Source organism: Rattus rattus, chromosome 4 (assembly GCF_011064425.1).
Source record: "Rattus rattus isolate New Zealand chromosome 4, Rrattus_CSIRO_v1, whole genome shotgun sequence".
Taxonomy (NCBI): domain Eukaryota; kingdom Metazoa; phylum Chordata; class Mammalia; order Rodentia; family Muridae; genus Rattus; species Rattus rattus.
Window position 1 is genome coordinate 15,951,350 of NC_046157.1, and position 19,516 is coordinate 15,970,865.

Consider the following 19,516-nt stretch of genomic DNA (forward strand, 5'->3'; position numbering starts at 1 on the left):
ACTCTTGCTTCCCTAAGAAGCGCTCACACATTCACCAGGATGACGCTCATGCTCCAAGGCCAAGAGCCCTTCTTGTCCATTTTCTTGCTCTAAGCTTGTACTCAGACCCCAATCTCGGCCTCCCTGCCAAGTGTAAGGACTCACGGGTCTGTGCTTCCTCCCCAGGCTACCTCAGCTGCCTTCTGCCAAGTGCTCCAGAATTTAAAGTTACTACAGGCTGTTCCCGGGCTACCCACAATTCCCTTCTTCAGGCCCCCCGACCACCATCCTACAAATACAACTTACTGAGCTCTGACACATGTCTGGAGATCCTGACAGCCAGAACATCCTTTCAGCTCCAGCCACCACAGGGATGTATGAAAAGCACTACATCCGCTATAACTACAAACCACGTCACTCCTTGGGTCCAAATCCATTGAAAGAAGCAGACCCCAGTGTCCCCAGCCCTTAACCTGGTCTCCAGGCCCTGCATAGCCTACTACACAGCTCCTTCCTCTGCCCCACAGCCCCAGTCTGCAGCTCTCTGTGCTCTGACAGTACTAGTAGGCCTTCTACACTCCCTCAGTTGCAGGCTGCACCCTCCTCCTTCCACTGCCTCCTGGCCCATAGAAGTCACCTCCTCTCTTCCTCTCCCTTAACACCTCCTGCCCGCTTAGGCAGCACTTGCAGCTCTCCCCATTGTTTTCCCCTGGTTACCCCCAACCACCTGCTCCAGTCCTTGGATGAGGTCTCTCTTGGTCGCACATGAGGCCCCATCTGTCTCTTTGACCCAGGTGTCCCTAGCACCTCAGCAGAATTTAGCTCCCTGTTGGAACTGAGGACCCATGCACGTGCATGGGGTGGGACAACAGGGAGCACTCTGTCATGCACCTGAGTTTTCTCACTGGCATCAGCAACTGCGGTCTGTTCTCCATTTTGGCCTGTCCACTGTCTTAGGAGACTTCAATTTATCCAGAGAGTGAGAAGGAGCCATGAGTACACTGACCCACGCCAACAGTCTCCTAATGACCCGTGTTGGGCTTACTGCTGTAACTCACAAGCTGAAGTAAACAGGAGAAACACTGGAAGCTTCCCTAGGGATGGTCTGTCTAAGCTTCTCTGCTTTTAGCTGCTTTGCTGGTGCACTGAGGTAGAGTCCTGTTGATTTCAACTTTTCATTTGCATCCAGGAACTCATGATGCAGGCTACATTCCAGTGAACATGTTTTTATTAATCTGGAAAGATCTGGAACCGAAGGCATGCCTAGACATGGCTAACAAACGTTGTATCTTAGTAAGATGGGTGTCAGGAAACAGGTAAACATCACTTCTGCTCCGGGCACTTCAAGAGGACTCCTGGTGCAATATCAAACTCTAACTTCCAACTACAATTCTTTCTGTCTGACAATGAAGAAAGCCACTGTGACAGGTGCTGGCCAGGAGGGGGAAAGCTACCCAGAGGCAGTGCATTCTAGTGGCAGCTACATCTGATTTGCAAACTTTCTTCTGCTGTCTTACCTCCTTTCCAAAGCAGGGCAAACCGGGACCCAGGCACTATTGCCCCTCAGAAGCCCTTCAGAAATGCAAAGTCCTACAGTAGCCTCACCAGGCACTTTTCAGATCAAGAGCCACTGGCTGCACCCCCAGCCCCCACCATTACATCCCCAGGAACTGGAAACCCAGTTATCACAAAGGGCCTTTCCAACTCAGGGTTCAATACCTCTCACAGTTCTGTGCATCCTGTGCGATCTCTGAACCGCAGTCTTAGGCCTGGAAGGACACAAGGTCTTTCAGTGCCCAATGCCATGTTTCATTTGCCTCACATCAGAGCCATCAGTCCATGAATTAACTTGACAAAGATATGTCACTGCCATTAGGTAAGCCCTGTAGAGTAGCACAGGCTGGCCCTGCTGAAATAGAGTGCTTTAGAGTCACTGCATTTCTTTGAGTCTTACCCTCCTCACATCATCACAATAAATGTTACCCTATGGGTCACTATGTTGACTAGGCTGAGCATATTGGTCAGTGTATTCAATCCTCTGAAACCTTTTATATGAGCAAACCTAGTCCAGAGACTTGTGCGGCATGCCCAATAAGCTGCACAGACACTGGCAACTGCTCAGACACCAGGCTGAGAACACAAAACAAAATTAACACTGAACAAAAGCATCTGTGTCCACACACTATAGGCAAGACTTTGTAGACCAATAGCATTAAGAGTTGCATACTAGGGCCAGCCAGATGGTTCAATGGGTAAGGGTGTGTGCTGCTAAGTCTGGGACTCAAACAGTGGGGACTCCCTAAACTGTCCTTTAACGTCCACACACTCGCTGTGGAATGTACATCACACACACATACATACATGTACACACACACACACATGCATGTACACACACATGCATGTGTACGCACACACACGTACACACATGCATGTACATACACATACATACATGTACACACATATACGTGTGTACACACATACATGTATACACACATACATGTGTACACATGCACGTACGTACACATACATGTGTACACACATATGCATGTGTACACACATGCATGTACACACGCACACATACATATGTACACACACGTGTACACACAAATGTGTACACACAGACACACATGCATGTGTACACACACGCACACACACGCATGTGTACACACGGACACACATGCATGTGTTCACACACACGCACACACATGCATGTGTACACACACACACGCACGCACACACACGCAGCTTCACTGCTTTAACATGGATACTAGGGACAGAACTCAGATCCGCATCCTTGTGCAGCAGTACTTCACCAACTGAGTTATCTCCCAAACTGAAATTCATTTTAAATGAAAACTACAGCAGCTGCTGTGACAATGGTCCCAGGTTTGTGGGGAACCAACCCTCTGAGAACAAACTCTTAGCACTTCTCATGAGCATTTCTGGGTTTATTTCTACTGCTCTTCTCGATGTCCTGTTGGCATTATGATTCGAGACGTCCACGCCTTGACATTTTCTCTGGGTGCCCACCTCCTCTGTGGGTGGTAGCCATTATGGACTCCTCCCTGACTGGACTCTCTCAGGCAACTACAATTGTTCCCGCTAGGAATCCCACTGAGACATGACCGGATTTTTTCCAAGGACAATGCCTCTTTCAGCTTTTAAACATGAAAACCCATCTTTTTCCTATTTGTTCCTTTTTTTTTTTTTCTTCTTTTTTTTTTTTTTCTTTAAAAAAGGTCCAGATCCCAGGGAAAGGGCACTTTGTGTGGTAATAAAAGGGATTCGCTGAATGACTCTTCTCCTGCCAACCTTCTCAATTCAACACAGAGCTCTCCAGAGCAGCTGTGCAGCAGGGTAACCTGTACTAGGACCCTGTCCTCCCTGTACAGCTAACTCAACCTCTCAGACAGCCATGCCTGCCAGGGCCCAGACTGAGTCCTGATGTTCAGAACACACTCAGAGAGCTTCTAGGAGCCTGGGGCTTGGGAGTTCTAGTTTGTGTTACTTTTGCAGGGGTAAAAACCTCAAACAAAAGCAACTCAGGGAAGAAAGGGCTTATTTCAGCTTGCAGGCAACAGCCCATCATGAGGGGAAGCTAACACAGGAACTGAGGCAGAGACCATGAGGGAACACGGCGGTCGCTTACTGGCTTGTTCTCCACAGTCACTCAGTTGCTTCCTCATACAACCCAGGACCCCTGCCTAGCATGGTACTGCCCACAGAGGGCAGAGGCCTCTCACATCAATTAAGAAGATACCCACAGGCCAATCTGATGGAGGCATTTTCTCAGCTAACATTCCTTCTTCCCAAGTGACTCTGGTCTGTGTCACCAGCACACTAGGCACGACTGCCAGGCTACAGGCCTTCCTTGCCCACCAGGCTACTCTGGAATGTGTCCAAAACCTGTCTGTGTCCTTGCTTGGTACTGCCGTTTCCTCAAGGCTGCCCAGGGCTGTAACCTGTTTGTCTTCCTCGCTTCCTGACTTCAGGAAGCTAAACCCCAATTACTAGACAACAGTCTAGTGGAAGTGCTGGGAGGGGCACCTAAGTGCTGGCTTCTGACACCATCCAGGAAGCCCCCACAGCCCTCCAACAGCACTGTGTAGAGATGGCCTGCCCAGCATCTAAACCATCCAGGGCAGCCGCCAGTAGTCACACATGACCCCCATCCTCTGTGTGCTGAGGGCTCAGACTTGTTTCCTTTGCTTTTGATTAAATGGATGTAAATCCACCTGAGGCTAGGGAGTACCTTACCAGACAGCAGCACAGCCATAGAAACTAGCAATCCCTCAGGTGCTGGGGACAGCAGAGAGTGCTCAATGGTCACTGGCCACTCACTGGTCCCATAGCTAAGCTCACAAGGGCCCTAGCTTCCTCTCCATCCCCACAGTACTGCCCTAGATCAGCAATGCTAACACCCAGAGATCCCTCTGAGAGCTCTTCCCTCACATAACGGCAGCAGCTTTTAGTGGGGCACAGCAGTGAAGGGCAGGCAGAGACCATATGAAGCAAGTTCTGTGAAAAGGACGAAGCCTTTGTCTTCCGTTTGTGACTCTACACAAACGATATGCTTGAGTCTGTTGTATAATTTTATCATTACACTAAAAGTTTTCCCGTACAGAATGGCAATTTTTGGCTTATTATATAGCCGAACTACATATAAAAAAATTAAATTAAACAGACATATCAGACAAGAAAATGAGGATTATTAAAAAGTGCTTTGCAGAAACTAAAATGCCGAAGTAATGAGGAATACTGGGTAAGAGGAGACTAAACAGTCTATAATTGCCGGCTAAGCAAGACATTAACTTCACTTCATGGAGAAGACGTTTTTAAAGTAGCGTAACTGAAGACAGAGTTAGCAGGGGAAGTGTCTGGTGTAGGGACTGGTATGTCCCTCTTCAGGCCAGTGCTGGTCAACCCTCTCACAGCAGAACCACCTGAGTGGGGACTGTGCAGCACAGCAGTTACTCCCAGGACATCCTGGCCTGGAGCTCGCTCTCAGTCCAATTAGCTTTTAAGTTGAAGCAATAAAGCTCGCTTCCATTTTCTGTTGGAATATGAAAATGCAGTGTTCTATCCGACTGCTTAGGGAGTCTTCCAAGGAAAACAGCACTCGGGAGTCACATGTGTGCAGCTGAAGACGGCCACCAGCACACTGCATCTCAAGACACATCCTCGACACTCCAGGAAGCCGCTGGTCCGTCCACCCTCTACTTGCCAAGTACAGTTCTCACCCCGCCTACCCAGTGTCAGCAACGGCCTGGCTTATGCTATCTCCAAATCCTCTGCCCAAAGCAAGGAGCCGCAGGAAAACAGGCCTGGATTGTGCTCCAGTTTCATAGTCTGGGGTCTTAGGTTCAATCTTTAGTCCATTTTGATTTGATTTCCATAGGAGATGAGAGGGTGGGTCTAGTTGTCTTCAGTGTGTGTGTCAACAGCGTGAAGCACCATTTATGAAGCAACTGTCTTCACTGAGAATAGTCGGATGTGTATGCACTGACTGTTCTGGGCGCCCTCCTACCCACTGCTCGGTGTCTGGTCCCAGCTATCACTTGGTACTATGCTGTAGAGCCAGGCAGGACAGTGGCCCTGCTTTGTGGCTTTTCATTGTCTGCTTGGTTGGTTTGAGGGCTTTTTGCTCAAGATTAATTTGGCTATTTGTGGTCTTTTGAAGTTCCACACAAATTTTATAACAACATTTGCTTCTGTGGGGAAAAACGGTTTATGTAAGTTCTCCTGTCCCTTGTGTTTCGTCAAGCCCCATAGCCTATGCACTGCACGCTGTGTCAGGACCTACACAAAGGCAAGCTTATCAGTATAAGAACAATGGGCTCTGACAATAATCATTTAATCTCTGTATTCTTGAGATATGCATAAGTAAAAAGCATTTTGTGACTAAGATCATTTGTGCCCTCTTCTGATCAGCAGGCACACTGTTTAAATACATTTGAAAGTGGCCAGATAGTTGTGGTGCACACCTTTAATCCCAACACTTGGGAGGTAGAAGCAGGAGGATCTGAGTTTGAGGCCAGCCTGGTCTACAGAGGGAGTTCCAAGACAGTCAAGGCTATACAGAAAACAAAACAAAATTGTCTCAAAAAACAAAATTGAAAGTTCTTAATATAGTTCTCCATTTCCCACCACCTTGCCTGTTGACTAACAGGCTTCTATCACGCCAGGACCAGACCAAGACTTTGTTTAGAGATGGTATTTTGATATAGCATTATATTTTTTAATTGCTTTGAATAGTATGGCATTTTAGTAACAGCAACTCTTCCAATCTATGGCTACATTTCTATTTATTTAATATCTCATTGACTTTCATCATAGATATATTTCACCTCCTACATTAATTAACTTTCTATCACTGTAACAAAATACCAGAAACAGACTAACTATACAGAACAATAAAGTTTATCTGACCTATAGTTTTAGAGTTGCTATTGAAATACCATATTATAGATACTTGTGAGCCACCTCCAGCCTCCTTCCCCTCTCACTTATTGAGGTTTTGTCTGTTATTGTCTACTGTAATGCTAAGTGCTAGCCCCCACTACCTGGAGTCTGCAACCCTGACCCCATGTCAATTCTGATTGTTGAATAAAGATGCCAACAGCCAATACTGGGGAGAAAGGCAGGGTTGAGATTTCGCTGGCTTGCAGAAGAGAGGATGTTGCATGAGGAGGGAGGAGAGAGAAGCCATCATGGGATAGAAGAAAGTGCAGGAGGGGGGAGGAGAGCCACAGTGGGCTAACGTCCAAAAGTACATGGCCCAGAGGGATGACCACTTGGGTTAGGAGCAGCCCAGATGGAACATAGCAAACAGTAAGTGGTAACTCGGGGTTATCAGTAGGAAAGCAGACTCTAACAGCATGGAGGGTAGACAGCTGTCCAGCTACTGTGTTACCTAAGGCTATTCAAAAATAAAGGCTGTGTGTGTGTTTCATCTGGGAACAGAAATGGTCTAAGGTGGGGAAGAAGTCCCAGGCTGGAATTTTTACTACACTCGCCTTCTTTTCCTCTCCACTCAGATACCTCACGTTATTACAGGTACATGTATGGGATCTCAGTTTGTGGTCTCTCTCCCTCTCCTTTTTAAAATCACTCGTATTCAGTCATGGAAGTTTCACCATAATGACCAAGTCTGATCATTTCCACATACCCCATACCCCTAAACACTGTTACTAGACTGAGTTTCTGCCCTTTTAATATCATCAGCATAAAGCTTTGGTTATTAAATGTCGATGTTAATTTAGAGAGTGTGGTGGTCTGAATAAAAATGGCTCCCATATTCTTGAAGGCTTAGAGAGTGGCACTATTTGAAAGGGTTAGAGGCGTGGCCTTGTTGGAAGTGTGTCACTGGGGGTGGGCTTTGAGGTTTCGAAAGCCTTAGGCAGGCCCAGTGGATTTCTCTGCCCTTGCTGCCTGTAGATCTAGATGTAGACCTCTCAGGTCCTTCCTTAGCACCATGTCTGCCTGTGAGCTGCCGTGCTTCCTACCCCAGTTAAATGCTTTCCCAATACAAGCCCTAGTCAAACACTTTACTTTATAAGAATTGTCATGGTCACGGTGTCTTTTTACAGCAATAGAACATTGATTAAGACAGGGAGACAGACCATAGTCTAACCATAGCAATTCTTTAGTATTCCATAAAACTAGACGATTTTTTAATTCTTTACTAGAAAGAAATGATAATTGTATTAAATTATAGGTATGCCAATGACTGAAGTGATCACTACCTAAAAAAACGATGGACCAAATCAACACATCTGTTCCATAAGTAAGCAAGTAAGTTACCATGTGTTAATAACAAACAAAGAAAACAAACTCAGATCTCCCCCATTGGCCCTCAGAGCAATGCTGGGAGGGCCCCATGCCAGACCCACCCACCATTAGCTAGATAATGGAGAGACTGATTTTAGATGGATCACAGGCTTGACTCTCTGCTTCCCCTTATCCATAACATCTGATCGAAGAAGGATGACTAACTCATGACAGAAGATAATCCAGTAACTACTCAACTGGGGTTTGGGAAGATAGTGTGTATCAGATTTACCCAATTCTGCCTGCATTTCCTGAGCGTGGAATAACTGTTGATTAAAACAACAACAACAAAACACCCTGGAAGAACTTTTGGGAAGGAAGGGAGACAAATTCAGGAGTCACAAACTTGCAACAGCAATTCATAAAATGGATAAGTTGGTGGAAGTAGTGGGTAGACCCAAAGGACAATGGTCACGCAAACAGAGCTCTTGCTGTTCATCCTCCTTGGCATTCAAAGAGTTGAAGAGGAGCAAGCTGCCCAGGCTGGAAAGGCCAAGGGCACAAGAAGCTATTGCAGGCCACGCTATCCTCAAGAGTAGGAAAGGTTGCTAGGTGTCTGGAGTATGGACACTAGATGCAGGGAAGTTTCATCTGGACCACATTAGCAAGAGCAATACAAGCATGCACTTACATAGTATCAAACACTTATGTGTCAGATATCATCTAAACCACACACATATGTATGTGCACACACACAGAAAAACAAGCATACACATAGACACACTCACAGACAAGCACAAACACACACTCTTACATAGGCACATACACACAGGCAGACACAGACACACTCTCAGACAAGACATATACATACACATACATACACACATTCATAGATAGACACGCACTCATAAACAGGCATACACACATTCTTAGACAGGCACACACTCACTGACAGACAGCAGTCTCCCTCTCTCTCTCTCTCTCACACACACACACACACACACACACACACACACACACACACTCCCAAATTCAAAGTACTATTTTAAGCAGCTCCATGACCAAGTTGCATTAAGCACTGGCTTGCTGCTCCCTTGTTCTCAATCACCGGGCACGCATAGCAGAACCTTAGACGCCCGTCACAGGAACAACAAAGCTCATGTTGGTCACAAGGACGCTGCACCCACAGCTCTTGGTAGTTAACTCGGGTACTGAAGCTTTCACCACGAGGAACAAAATGTTCCCACCCTTGCCTCTAAAAATTGCTCGCCACAGAAAACACAGACAAAATCTACAAAGTCCTCAGATAGCAAGAAAAGAAGAAACACTTCAAGTTAGGAAGTAAATATTGTTTGGCATTTTGCCAAGTACACAGGCCAGAACAAACCTCTATCAGAGCCAACTGATACAGACTGGCTGCTGGGAGATGAATTCTATCTGCTTCATTACCAGGACTGAAACGGTTCTGGGAATAATAAGGGCTGGGAGGTCTGAGTGCTCGGACCAGGCCTGGGCAGTCCACAACACACACTAGGAAGGAGCCTAAAACGGTCTACAGTTTCAGAGGTTCAGTCCCTTATCTCAGCAGTGTGCAGGCAGGCATGGCGCTGGAACGGCCGACAGTTTTATATCCATTCAAAGGCAGCCACAGGAGGAGGACGCTCTTCTGCACTGGGCAAAGCTTGAGCACTAAGAGACCTCAAAGCCCACCTACACAGCGACACTTCTTCAAGGTCACACTTAGTCTAACAAGGCCACACCTCCTAATAGTGCCACCTCCCATGGGCCAAGCATTCAAACTACTACAGCATCTTTTAAAAGTAAATCCTGGGCTAGAGAGATGTGCAGCTCAGGGGCAAGAACCTGACTGTCCTTCCAGAGGACTCAAGTTTGATTCCCAGCAACTATGTCAGATGACCCACAACTGCCTGCAACTCCAATTCCTGAGGGATCTTCTCCATTCTCCAGCCTCCGGACACCTGCATTCGTGTGAACAAATGTGTGTGGTGTGACACACCTGCAATTCCAGCACATGGGAGGTACAGGCTGAAGGAGTTCAGGGCCAATTTGTACCAGGACAGTCTGGCTCAAACAAAAAAACAGACAAAAGCCAAACTGGATATGCTTGACTTGGGGCAATGTTCGTGGCCTGCTGCCCTGAAGAACAGCCCCGCCAGGGAAGTGGGGCAGAGTTACCAAGTGCCTGCCTCCAGTACTTTCTGTAGGACTCTGCAGTACTATCTCAAATACACCCACAGAAAGGAAACACACACGGCCTGGCTGTTGCTAAATAGTTCACATGAATCGTGTCACTCATGAGAAGATCAAGAGCACAGTCCTACTGCCAGCAGTGGGTAAGAGACGGCCGCAGTCCAAGAACCTATAGATGAAAAGAAAGGGAGAACTCATACACTGTGAGGCAAGGGTGCAAACAGTAAGCTACCCTGGGGAAAACTGTTGACTTCCGACAGACAGGTAAGTACCACAGAGCCCAGCAAATGCAGTCCTGATCATATGTACCAAGAAAATAAGACTTATGTTCACACAAAGACCTGTACACAGATGTGTACATAACCACTGAAAGCTGAAGACGGCCGGGTGTTCTTTGGCGGATGAATGGTTAGGCAAACTAAGCTACATCAAAGCAGGAAATACTACTAAGCATGGATTACTGAACCATGCACTAACTTGAGAGAATTCTCTGTGTAGCACGTTGAGGGAAAAGAGGCCACTCCCCAGAGATGACACAATCCGGCCTGTATAGTGCTCTTGCTGTCACAAGAGCCTAGAAATAGTAAAGTTGAATAGTGGATACCGTGAGCTGAGAGACTACCAAGGGGAACAGAAAGCCCCCACCCCCACCCCACCCCCAGATCCACCTGTGGTAAGGAAATGCCCCACGCTTGAGGACACCAATGTCTGTATCCTGCTTGTCATGTCTACTGTAGTCTTGCAAGATGCTCCCTCTGGGGCAAAACAGAGAACTCTGTTGTATTTCTTCTTTAAACCACACATTAACATAGAACTATCTCAGCAGAGTAAGATTCGAGAGCTCAGCTGGATGCCCCAGTCCATAGCTATATACAGTCAGTCTCAGCCATGACTAAGTGAGGACCCGAGCCCATCAGCCTAGCAACTGTTGCCCTAAGATGCTCTCCGACCACTGACCAGAAACATCAGCTCCTTAGGACGCTCCCTCCACATTTCACTGCACAGCATCTAGTCCTCTGAAGTGCTCCAAGGGAGAAAGGAAAAGGTACCCAGGATGGAAGCCACTGTCTTCAATAAAAACCATGGAATCAATGTCTGTTACACTTGTCATATTCTACTCATCAGAGCCAAACCAAGAAGCCCAGCTCAACACAAAGGAAAGGGATGTCACCAGAGGCCAAATACAGGGGTGACGATGACAGGGGCTATCTCAGAGGCTGCCTGTAACACCCCTCAAGGAGGGCATTTTTCAGGCAGCCCCTCCTTCCTCCCTCTCCTTATAAACATCTGTATAAACATCTAATGCTCTCACTAGAAATGGAAGTCACGAGGGCAAAACCCACATCTGGTCCACATCTTTCCCCTCCCTGTTCTTCCACGACTAGCATGGCATCCAGTTCCATGGCTGCTGTGTACCAGAGAGTGAGTGGTGGCTGCTCCCCACATTCTTGCTGGAGAAGCAGCCACACATGGGTGGGTTTGGACCATGGTCCACCTCCTCTGTCCCAGCTGTACCAACAAAACATAATAAATAAAAGTAAATATGCACTCTGGGACCTAAATAGGCTGGCCAAATGATTCTCTCCCAGGATCTGAACTGAAAATATGGAGAAGTGAGGCTTGCTAAGGGGATGGCACAATGAACCAAAGCCCCCACTCCACTTCTGTTTCACAGAAACAGAAAAATGTTTTAAGCAGAAAGGAAGAATAGAAACATGTGGGTAGAAATAATGTCACAGGGGGCGGGAGGACCACATACCCAAACAGTCAGGTCCCCAGAGTAGCCCGGTGCTCCAGTTACAGCCCCTCCCATAACAATCCTCTTTCTCAGTGACTTTGAAGTTCCTGAGATGTCAGAGGAGCCTGAGCACTTGGGCAGAAGACAGGAGAAGGCATTTCCTTGACACTAACACCAGCTCCGTGAACATGCATACTCATCACAGGGCCTGTCAATGCGTCATTTCACAGCCCTGTGATTAAAGCCTACAATGGACAAACCTTACCACATAAATAAAATGTTTTGTTTTGTTTTAAAGCAGGGAATAGGCTGGGTGTGATGGTTCATGTCTTTAATCCCAGCACTCCAGAGACAGAGGCGGGTATATACCTGTGAATTCAAGGCCAGCCCAGTCTGTAAAACAAGTTCCAGGACAACCAGGGTTAACGAGACCCTGCCTCAATCAATCCATCTATCCATCCATCTGTCAATCAGTCAATCAGTCAATCAATCAATCAGAGGATAGGAGAATAGCTCAGTCAGTAAAGTGCTTGTTGCATAAGCATGAAGACCTGAATATGATCCCCAGAATTCATGTAAAAAGCCAAGAATGTCGCTTTCATAGCACTAGAAGGTAGGCAAAGGCTGTTAGGGAGAAAAGTGGCCGAAGTCTTCCCAGCTGTGAACCCTGTGGACTGCAATAATGATTAGCATGGCAAAATCTTTGCATGGGCGCAATCAGGGCACAGACGTAACAGGCGTAACCACCTGCTTTCTGGTTGGCTTTAAGGCCCACTCCCCAGGAGGAAACATCTGATAAGGCAAACCTGAGCAAGATCCCATGGCCAAGATGACAGCCCCACTGTGAAAGTACTACTACCACTGTGTTAAGCAGACAAAGCATTGCCTGCCCTCTGTACTCCGAGCACATTGCTGCAGCTCTCAGATTCAGGCATCCGGAAGGTCCTCTGTGCAGTGGGGTAGCTAATGCATAAATTTACAACAGGTCGAAGCACAGAGAGCAAATGACTGCCATCTGTATCAAAGCCCTCCCCAGCAGCCAGGGATCACTGTGGAAGTGGGGGCAGAAAATCCAAGAAAGTCAGAGGCCGGAGAGGGCCAGAGCAAACCAGTCCTCTGAAGCCAGAACCAGCACTCACATACTCATAGCAGCTCTGGTTGCCTGGACAACATCTTCACAAGACCAAGCCAATCAACATTCTAGCACGGAGCTGGGAGGAATTCATAGCCTCTACCCCTAACTGAGGAGCCATGACACTCAGTGGCTTTTGGGGGGAGGCAGATCGTGGTCTTACAACCATGACTAATGTGAGCAGCACAAATTGGACTCAAGGGGTCACCCCAGAGGTCAACTACCTCAAGGAAGAACATCTAGTTTCTGGGTCTCAATCCAAACAGCCTACATCAGCTCAAAGACCTCGCCCTGTTGAGTCCTCTGAGATCCACTTGCTTTTCTGCCACTTTGCTTCCTCTGTCCCCATCCCCTAAGAGACAGCTTTAGTTTAAACCCCAATAAACTATTCTTGCTACCCATGGAGTGGTCCGACCTCGCTTACTCATTATTGTACCCAACTCCCCAGCTCAGTGCAGCAGTGAAGACATTTCCCTTTTCCTCTCAAGGCTAAGGTGACTCCCAGCACTAAGCAGGCAGGCAGACAGAGGAGGTCAAGATAGTATGGCAAACAGAAGGGACCCAGCGAAAAGGAAAAGATGAGTCGGCCTGGAAAGTGGGACAGCAAAGTGTACAGGTGACTAGACTCTATCTTAAGAAGCTACTTTGAAGACGGAGACCATGATGAACGTGGGAAGGTAGGAAGGAACAAACCTGAGGGAAAGGGGCCAGAGCAGAGCAGCTGAGGTACCACATTGCTGCAACGCTCTCCCCGTGTGACCCATGTTTCCAAAATGCATAGAGACCAAGAGAATACACACAGCAAACAATTCCAGAGGTGTGTGGTGACCACACTTGGCAGACTGAGTTCATCACCACCCCGTTAGAAATAAGTTTGGATGGAGTGTCTGGACAAGGCAGACTTTACTCTGGACCAACAGTGTGCTTGAAGAGCTAGCACACGGAGGCAAGGAGTGCACTGGGTTTTCAGTCTAAGGAAGGTGGTTATCTGCCTTTTCCCCACCGCCTAGGGTCTGACCTGACGATCTTCATCAGCTGGGTAGTTGAGAAAGAACTGGCACATAGGAAATGAAGCAGGAACGGGAAAGGACACCGCTCCAAGGTCACTACACCTGGCCACTGAATTCCTGGATTAGAGCAAAGGTTTCCCTGGGTGGGAGCAGAACATTTGCAAGTCTTACAAGGTGGAGAGGTATCCTAAAAGCATCCTAATTCCTTGTCCTAAACACAGTTTATAGCTCTTAACGAAGAAATTAGGATTTGACATTGCTCACTGTCTGAGGAGGTCATGTGGGGGTAAGCCCAGGCTGCCCATCCAGCACCATGCCCCGGAAGGCCTGCTGTGCAGTCTCTCAGCCTTGGCCTCCCCACTCCTCAAAGCTTGCCTCCAGACTAACTGAACTGGCAGTGTCTAGTCTTGTTCTCCATGAAAATAAGCCCATAGCTTCCTCCAAAGTCCTCCAGGGCAGAGGCTGCTCATGTGACCTCTTGCTGTGACCACACTCACTTGGGTTCTCCTCCGTCCCCACCCCAAGGGCACTCAGTAGCACTGGCCTCCGTGTCCTGCACACCACCAACTGGTTAACCTCCAGTCGATAAAAACAAAACGCTAGCTGGAGCCTTGGAAAGTTAAAAGCAGAAGCCTGTGGAGGAACTAAGGGTGAAAGTCACCACTCAACCACCATGCCACGGTCTCCACTCGACGAGAATCAGCTTCCAGCCCTGACACAAGAGGACTGGGCCACATCACTATTTTTAGTATTTATGAAAATCTGCTCAGCTGTGCCCCATCAGGGTAAGAGGCACCAAATGGCTCCGCAGAGCGGCTGCCAGCAAACAGCCTCCACTGAACTTGGCGGACACACATTCACGCCTCTGCTGTGACCCACACAGATGTTTTCACTCAGGCTGGGGCCCAGTGTCTGTTGTTCCTTTGTCCTCTCCAACGTGAGAATGTCCTTCCTCACGCTATGCTCAACACTGACAGTCGGGGGCTTCCCAACTTCACCAGAACCCAGAGTCCAGAGTGTTTCCTCCTGTGGGGCCTCACAGAACGGTGGTCTGAGACATTCAAATCCTGCAGGTGCCCCACCTGCAAGGGCCACCCAGATTGCACAGCACGGCTTGCATGTCCAGTGCATCTACGGTGGCTCAGGAGACACCCGAAGCTACTGACTGGCCCCTTATCAAAGTATTTCCCAATGTATACCTAACGTAAGTTTACTTCACTTAATTGGCAAATACGTACTGGGTGCCTACTCTACATCTGGATTGTTCTCAACACTGGGAACACACACACGTTCCTGCCCTGGTGGAGCTTCCGTATGGGCAGGGCAGACAGATGGTCCAAACAGGGCAACACATATTCCCATAGAGTCCTGCCAAGAGGCACGGCACAGCAAGGTAGAAGTGCTCACCCAGGGATGAGCTCTCCAACATACCACTGCTGAGGCAAATCAAGTCAGGAGAGTGGAGAGAGAGGGGCAGAGAGGGATTGAAAGGGAGAGTAGTCACAACGAGGAATGAGAAAAGCTGGGGTGGCTAGTGTAGGTGATGGCAGGTACCCCAAGAAGTAGAAAGGCCCAGAGACCAGACCCTAATGACTCTAAGGGACTTGACAGGCAACACAAGACAAACTATGAGAACAGAAATCAGGAACTCTGCCTAGGGAGACCAGTGCCCCATATGGCTTCTCTTAGTGACTCCCCAAGGTCATCAAGTCAGTGAAATGCAAGGCTATGGTCTGCAGCTAGCCCTACCAGATTCAGAGTCTGAACTAGACAATCTGTGACATCCTCCTCACAGACATGGGGCACAGAAAGCAAAGGAACCCAGACATATCATGGGTTCAACCCATAGGACCACACCATAGGGACACATGAAACAGCCCTTAGGCCTCCAAGCTTCTATCCCACAGCTGGTGGGATTCAAAGCCATACATATATCAGGATACATGGGAGGGGCCAGGCAGAAGACACATGGCTGTCGCCATTCATTAACAAGACACACACAGTAACTTCCTTTCTCAGCAGCGCATCTAGGAAGCATATGTGCATGCAGGTGCATGGCCTGACTATGCAGAAGTGAGGCAGGCATCCCTGAGGCCTGCTAGTCCCTCCCTGGACTGTAGGTTGTTTCTACAGAAGCCACAGTTAGAGGCCGTGGTTAGAGGTAGCAGATTATTGGCTACCATGGAAACAGGAACTCACTCGTAGTTCAAAGCCAGGGGCAGGGGACTTGGGGGACTCCTGAGCAGCTGCTTTTGACACAATCAGGATTTTAATCCTCTCAGGAGGTGCTTTCACTGGCATGTCACCCAGAGCTGATGGTTCCTCATAGCCATGTCACGCAGGACAGTGACGCCAGCGAGCCCACAGGAGCTGATCTTCTCTCCCTGCAGCTCCAGTTAGCCACACGTTTCATTTGTTATGGCATAAGGTGTTTTTAACGGTGACAAAACTAACACGTGAACAGAAAGAAAGAGAGAAAAACAGAGAGTGGCCAAGGTCTATGGAGGGATAGCAGACATGAACAGCAGGATGGGCTAGCCAGCCACATGTGACCGCTGGAGCAAGCAAAAGCAAAGCATGGGCTGAAAAGAACTGAAGGCAGCATGCACGCCTGGCCTGACTTTTGCTCCTCTGCGGACACTGCAGGGTCTTATGACACTGCTTCAAAGGGACAGTTAGTGCACAGAACTCGGGGTTGCTTTCCCGCCCCTATCCCACCAGACCGTTTTGCAGGGTTATAGCAGAGGAAAGGGTGGAAATGAGGGAAGCTTCAAGGAAGTGTGCAGAGAGATGCACTAGAACTCAGGTCTGGACAGCAGAATAAAGTGCAGAGGAGACCCAGCTCACCCAAGCCTCTGTAGGTCTTCCCTGCCAAGTGGGAAAGCAGCTGCCTAGAAGTCTACAGAGCTCCACAAAAAGTCAGCAACCTGGGCTAGAAGGCAGCACAGAAACTACTCAGGCCAGGCCACACTGGGGGTTCTAGGCAGCTGTCACACATGGCTTTGTAAAGATCGCCTTTGGCTTGGTAATTCCACCCTGGGGAAGACATCCTGTGAAACAACCTTAAAGAAAGAAGATAATCTTTCTGCATGTGCACATCCGCCATAGTCTAATTTGCAATATTAAAAAGCCAGTGGAATGCACTGAGCCAGCCCAGGAGAGGAGACTAACAGGTAAAGTGAGCTAAGCTTCATTTGGTTAACAGACGCTCAGGAAGCCTTCACAGACTAATAACACACAGCATGGGGAGGTGCGACAGTGTGACATTAGTGGCTTTGCTGGTACCCTCGCATGCTTGCGTGTTCTCTGAGTTGAAATGAAATCAGGTTCACGTCCTGACACGCAAGAAGAAGAGTCTGAATGCCAAGTCCAAATCCTTAAAACACACGTAAACACACGTCAGAGACAGAAGAGAGCAGTAACTGGGGAGGCTGATCTTAGGTGGTGTAAATACATAACCTTTCCTACTTATTACTGTTCTCAGATATTTTATGAATCCTTTAAAGTGGAAGAAGCAGAGACAGGTGTAACTGGAGTGGCACAGCACTTACGTAGCACACGTGAGGACCTGGGTAGGTCACGAGGACAAACACGGTTTTAAAGTTCTTTAGTACTTGGGGTGACCTTATGCTACAAGCATTAAGGAGGGCACGAAGTTCACAGAAACGTAACTGGAGTCTCTGGAACTCTGGTCACCAAGTCCGTTCACATGGCTCTGGGGTCACAAGCTTAATCCTGCCTCCCAGGCCCCACCCACCTCACTCCCACTGTCCTGAAGGAGGAGGAAACAAACTAAATAACCAAAACAGCAAGAAAGCAGCGGCTAAACAGGAACGAAGCACAGAAGTAACGTCTACGGTGCACACATAAGCACAAAGAAAGCACAGAGGTAAGGAACCAACTCAGGACAGCATCCGTGATGTCCGAAAACCAAGTGTCCCTTGGAAGAGTGCAGGCCTTCCGAACCGCCTGCTCCGGGGGACCGCACAGTGGTATATGGCCACCCTTTCATGCAGCTCCCGACCTCCGGGCAGAGCACAGCCCAGACGCTGCAGGAAGCACAGTGCTGCTTGCTCTCTCTGACCACAGAGATTTAGTAACTCCTAGTAACTGTTCTTGGTGAGTACATCCTGGGTATATAAACGAATAAACCTCTGGAAGCACATTAACACTTAGCTAAAGAAGGCAAGAAAACCCTGGGTATTTGGGTTAGAGGAGCTCCTTCCACTTCCTGTAGGTCCCAGATGGCCTATGTTAACCATGAACCATGTATACAGCAGAGCAGGGGCCAGCGCGTGACCTTGGAACAGGAGCCACATCTGTACTGGGCATTCCCATAAAGCTCTCCTCTGGGTCATGAAGAGACAGAAAGCTATCTGGAGAGGCAGGGTTCTAAACCAGACAGCCACAACTTCAAACTCTAGCTCTACCACTTGAGTGACTATGTAAGCCATAAGTAGAAGACAAAATCTTAGTTTGTGTGTCACTCACAGGACTAGGAGATCAAGCAAGGGGATGTACTGGTTAGTTCCGTGTGTCAACTTGACACAAGCTGGAGCTATCACAGAGAAAGGAGCCTCAGTTGAGGAAATGCCTTCATGAGACCCAGCTGTAAGGCATTTTCTCAATTAGTAATCAAGGGTGGGAGGACCCAACCCATTGTGGGTGGTACCATCCCTGGGCTGGTGGTCTTGGGTTCTATAAGAGAGCAAGCTGAGCAAGCCAGGGGAAACAAGCCAGTAAGTAACATCCCTCCATGGCCTCTGCATCAGCTCCTGCTTCCTGACCTGCTTGAGTTCCAGTCCTGACTTCCTTTGGTGATGAACAGCGATGTGAAAGTGTAAGCTGAATAAACCCTTTCCTCCCCAACGTGCTTCTTGGTCATGATGTTTGTGCAGAAATAGAAACCCTGACTAAGACGGGACAAAGCTGTACCTGGCTCTTTGAAGGCACCTAGCCCGTCTCCCTCAGAAATAGGGGGTTAACCATACTGAGCCTAGAAGTGTATATAGAGCCTGACACCACAGAGCCATTGCTCTTGGCCAGCCAGGTTACCTTTGGGCATGATCTGGTGCATAGCAACCGAGAGGAAGAAGATGGAGTCGCTGTAGTAGGTCCCTGAGCCAGCACTGAAGTACTTCTGCATGGCCTCCACGACAGGGAAGAGCTTGTCTGTCAGCACAGCAACATCATGGAAGATGACCTGTAGAGGGAAGCAGGGAAATTCCAACAGTCAGCCAATCGTCTCTCTCTGAGTTCCAAACATCTGACACACCTGAGCCCAGGAGACAGAAACCGACAGGGTGGAGCTAAGAGGGTGCTGGGAGTGACTGAGGACAAAGGAAGTGGGGAAGGACACTAAGGAGCAGAGCCCAGGCTGGCAAGGACACTGTTGGGGATGGGGTAGTGGACATGTGGAAGGAGAGACAAGGAGTGGCCCGGGTTGCTTCCTAGTTTCAAACTTCATGACAAAAAGCCTGGCTCCCATGCCAGCAGGAGACAGGGCAGGTGTGGGCACCGCCGGAGACATTGTCAAGCAAGTGAGCTCCACTCCTCACCTTCTCGCCGTCCATGACTGCCCAGGTTTATCACACCCTGGACCTCCAGAGCCTGTGGTCATCATGCCCAGCCTACGTCACTGGCTCCCCACCCAGGGCCTTCTGCTTTTCCGCTTTT

The 19,516-nt window shown here is 48.4% G+C and overlaps 1 protein-coding gene across 1 annotated transcript in view; it reads right to left on the minus strand.

The window, feature by feature from the left end:
• Xxylt1 (xyloside xylosyltransferase 1) overlaps positions 1 to 19,516 on the minus strand; it is a 130,452-nt gene that overhangs the window by 82,144 nt on the left and 28,792 nt on the right. Inside the window, exon 2 of the mRNA XM_032900069.1 lies at positions 18,896 to 19,043. Within this exon, the coding sequence (XP_032755960.1) occupies positions 18,896 to 19,043 (148 nt within the window). The remainder of the gene's footprint in view (positions 1 to 18,895; positions 19,044 to 19,516) is intronic.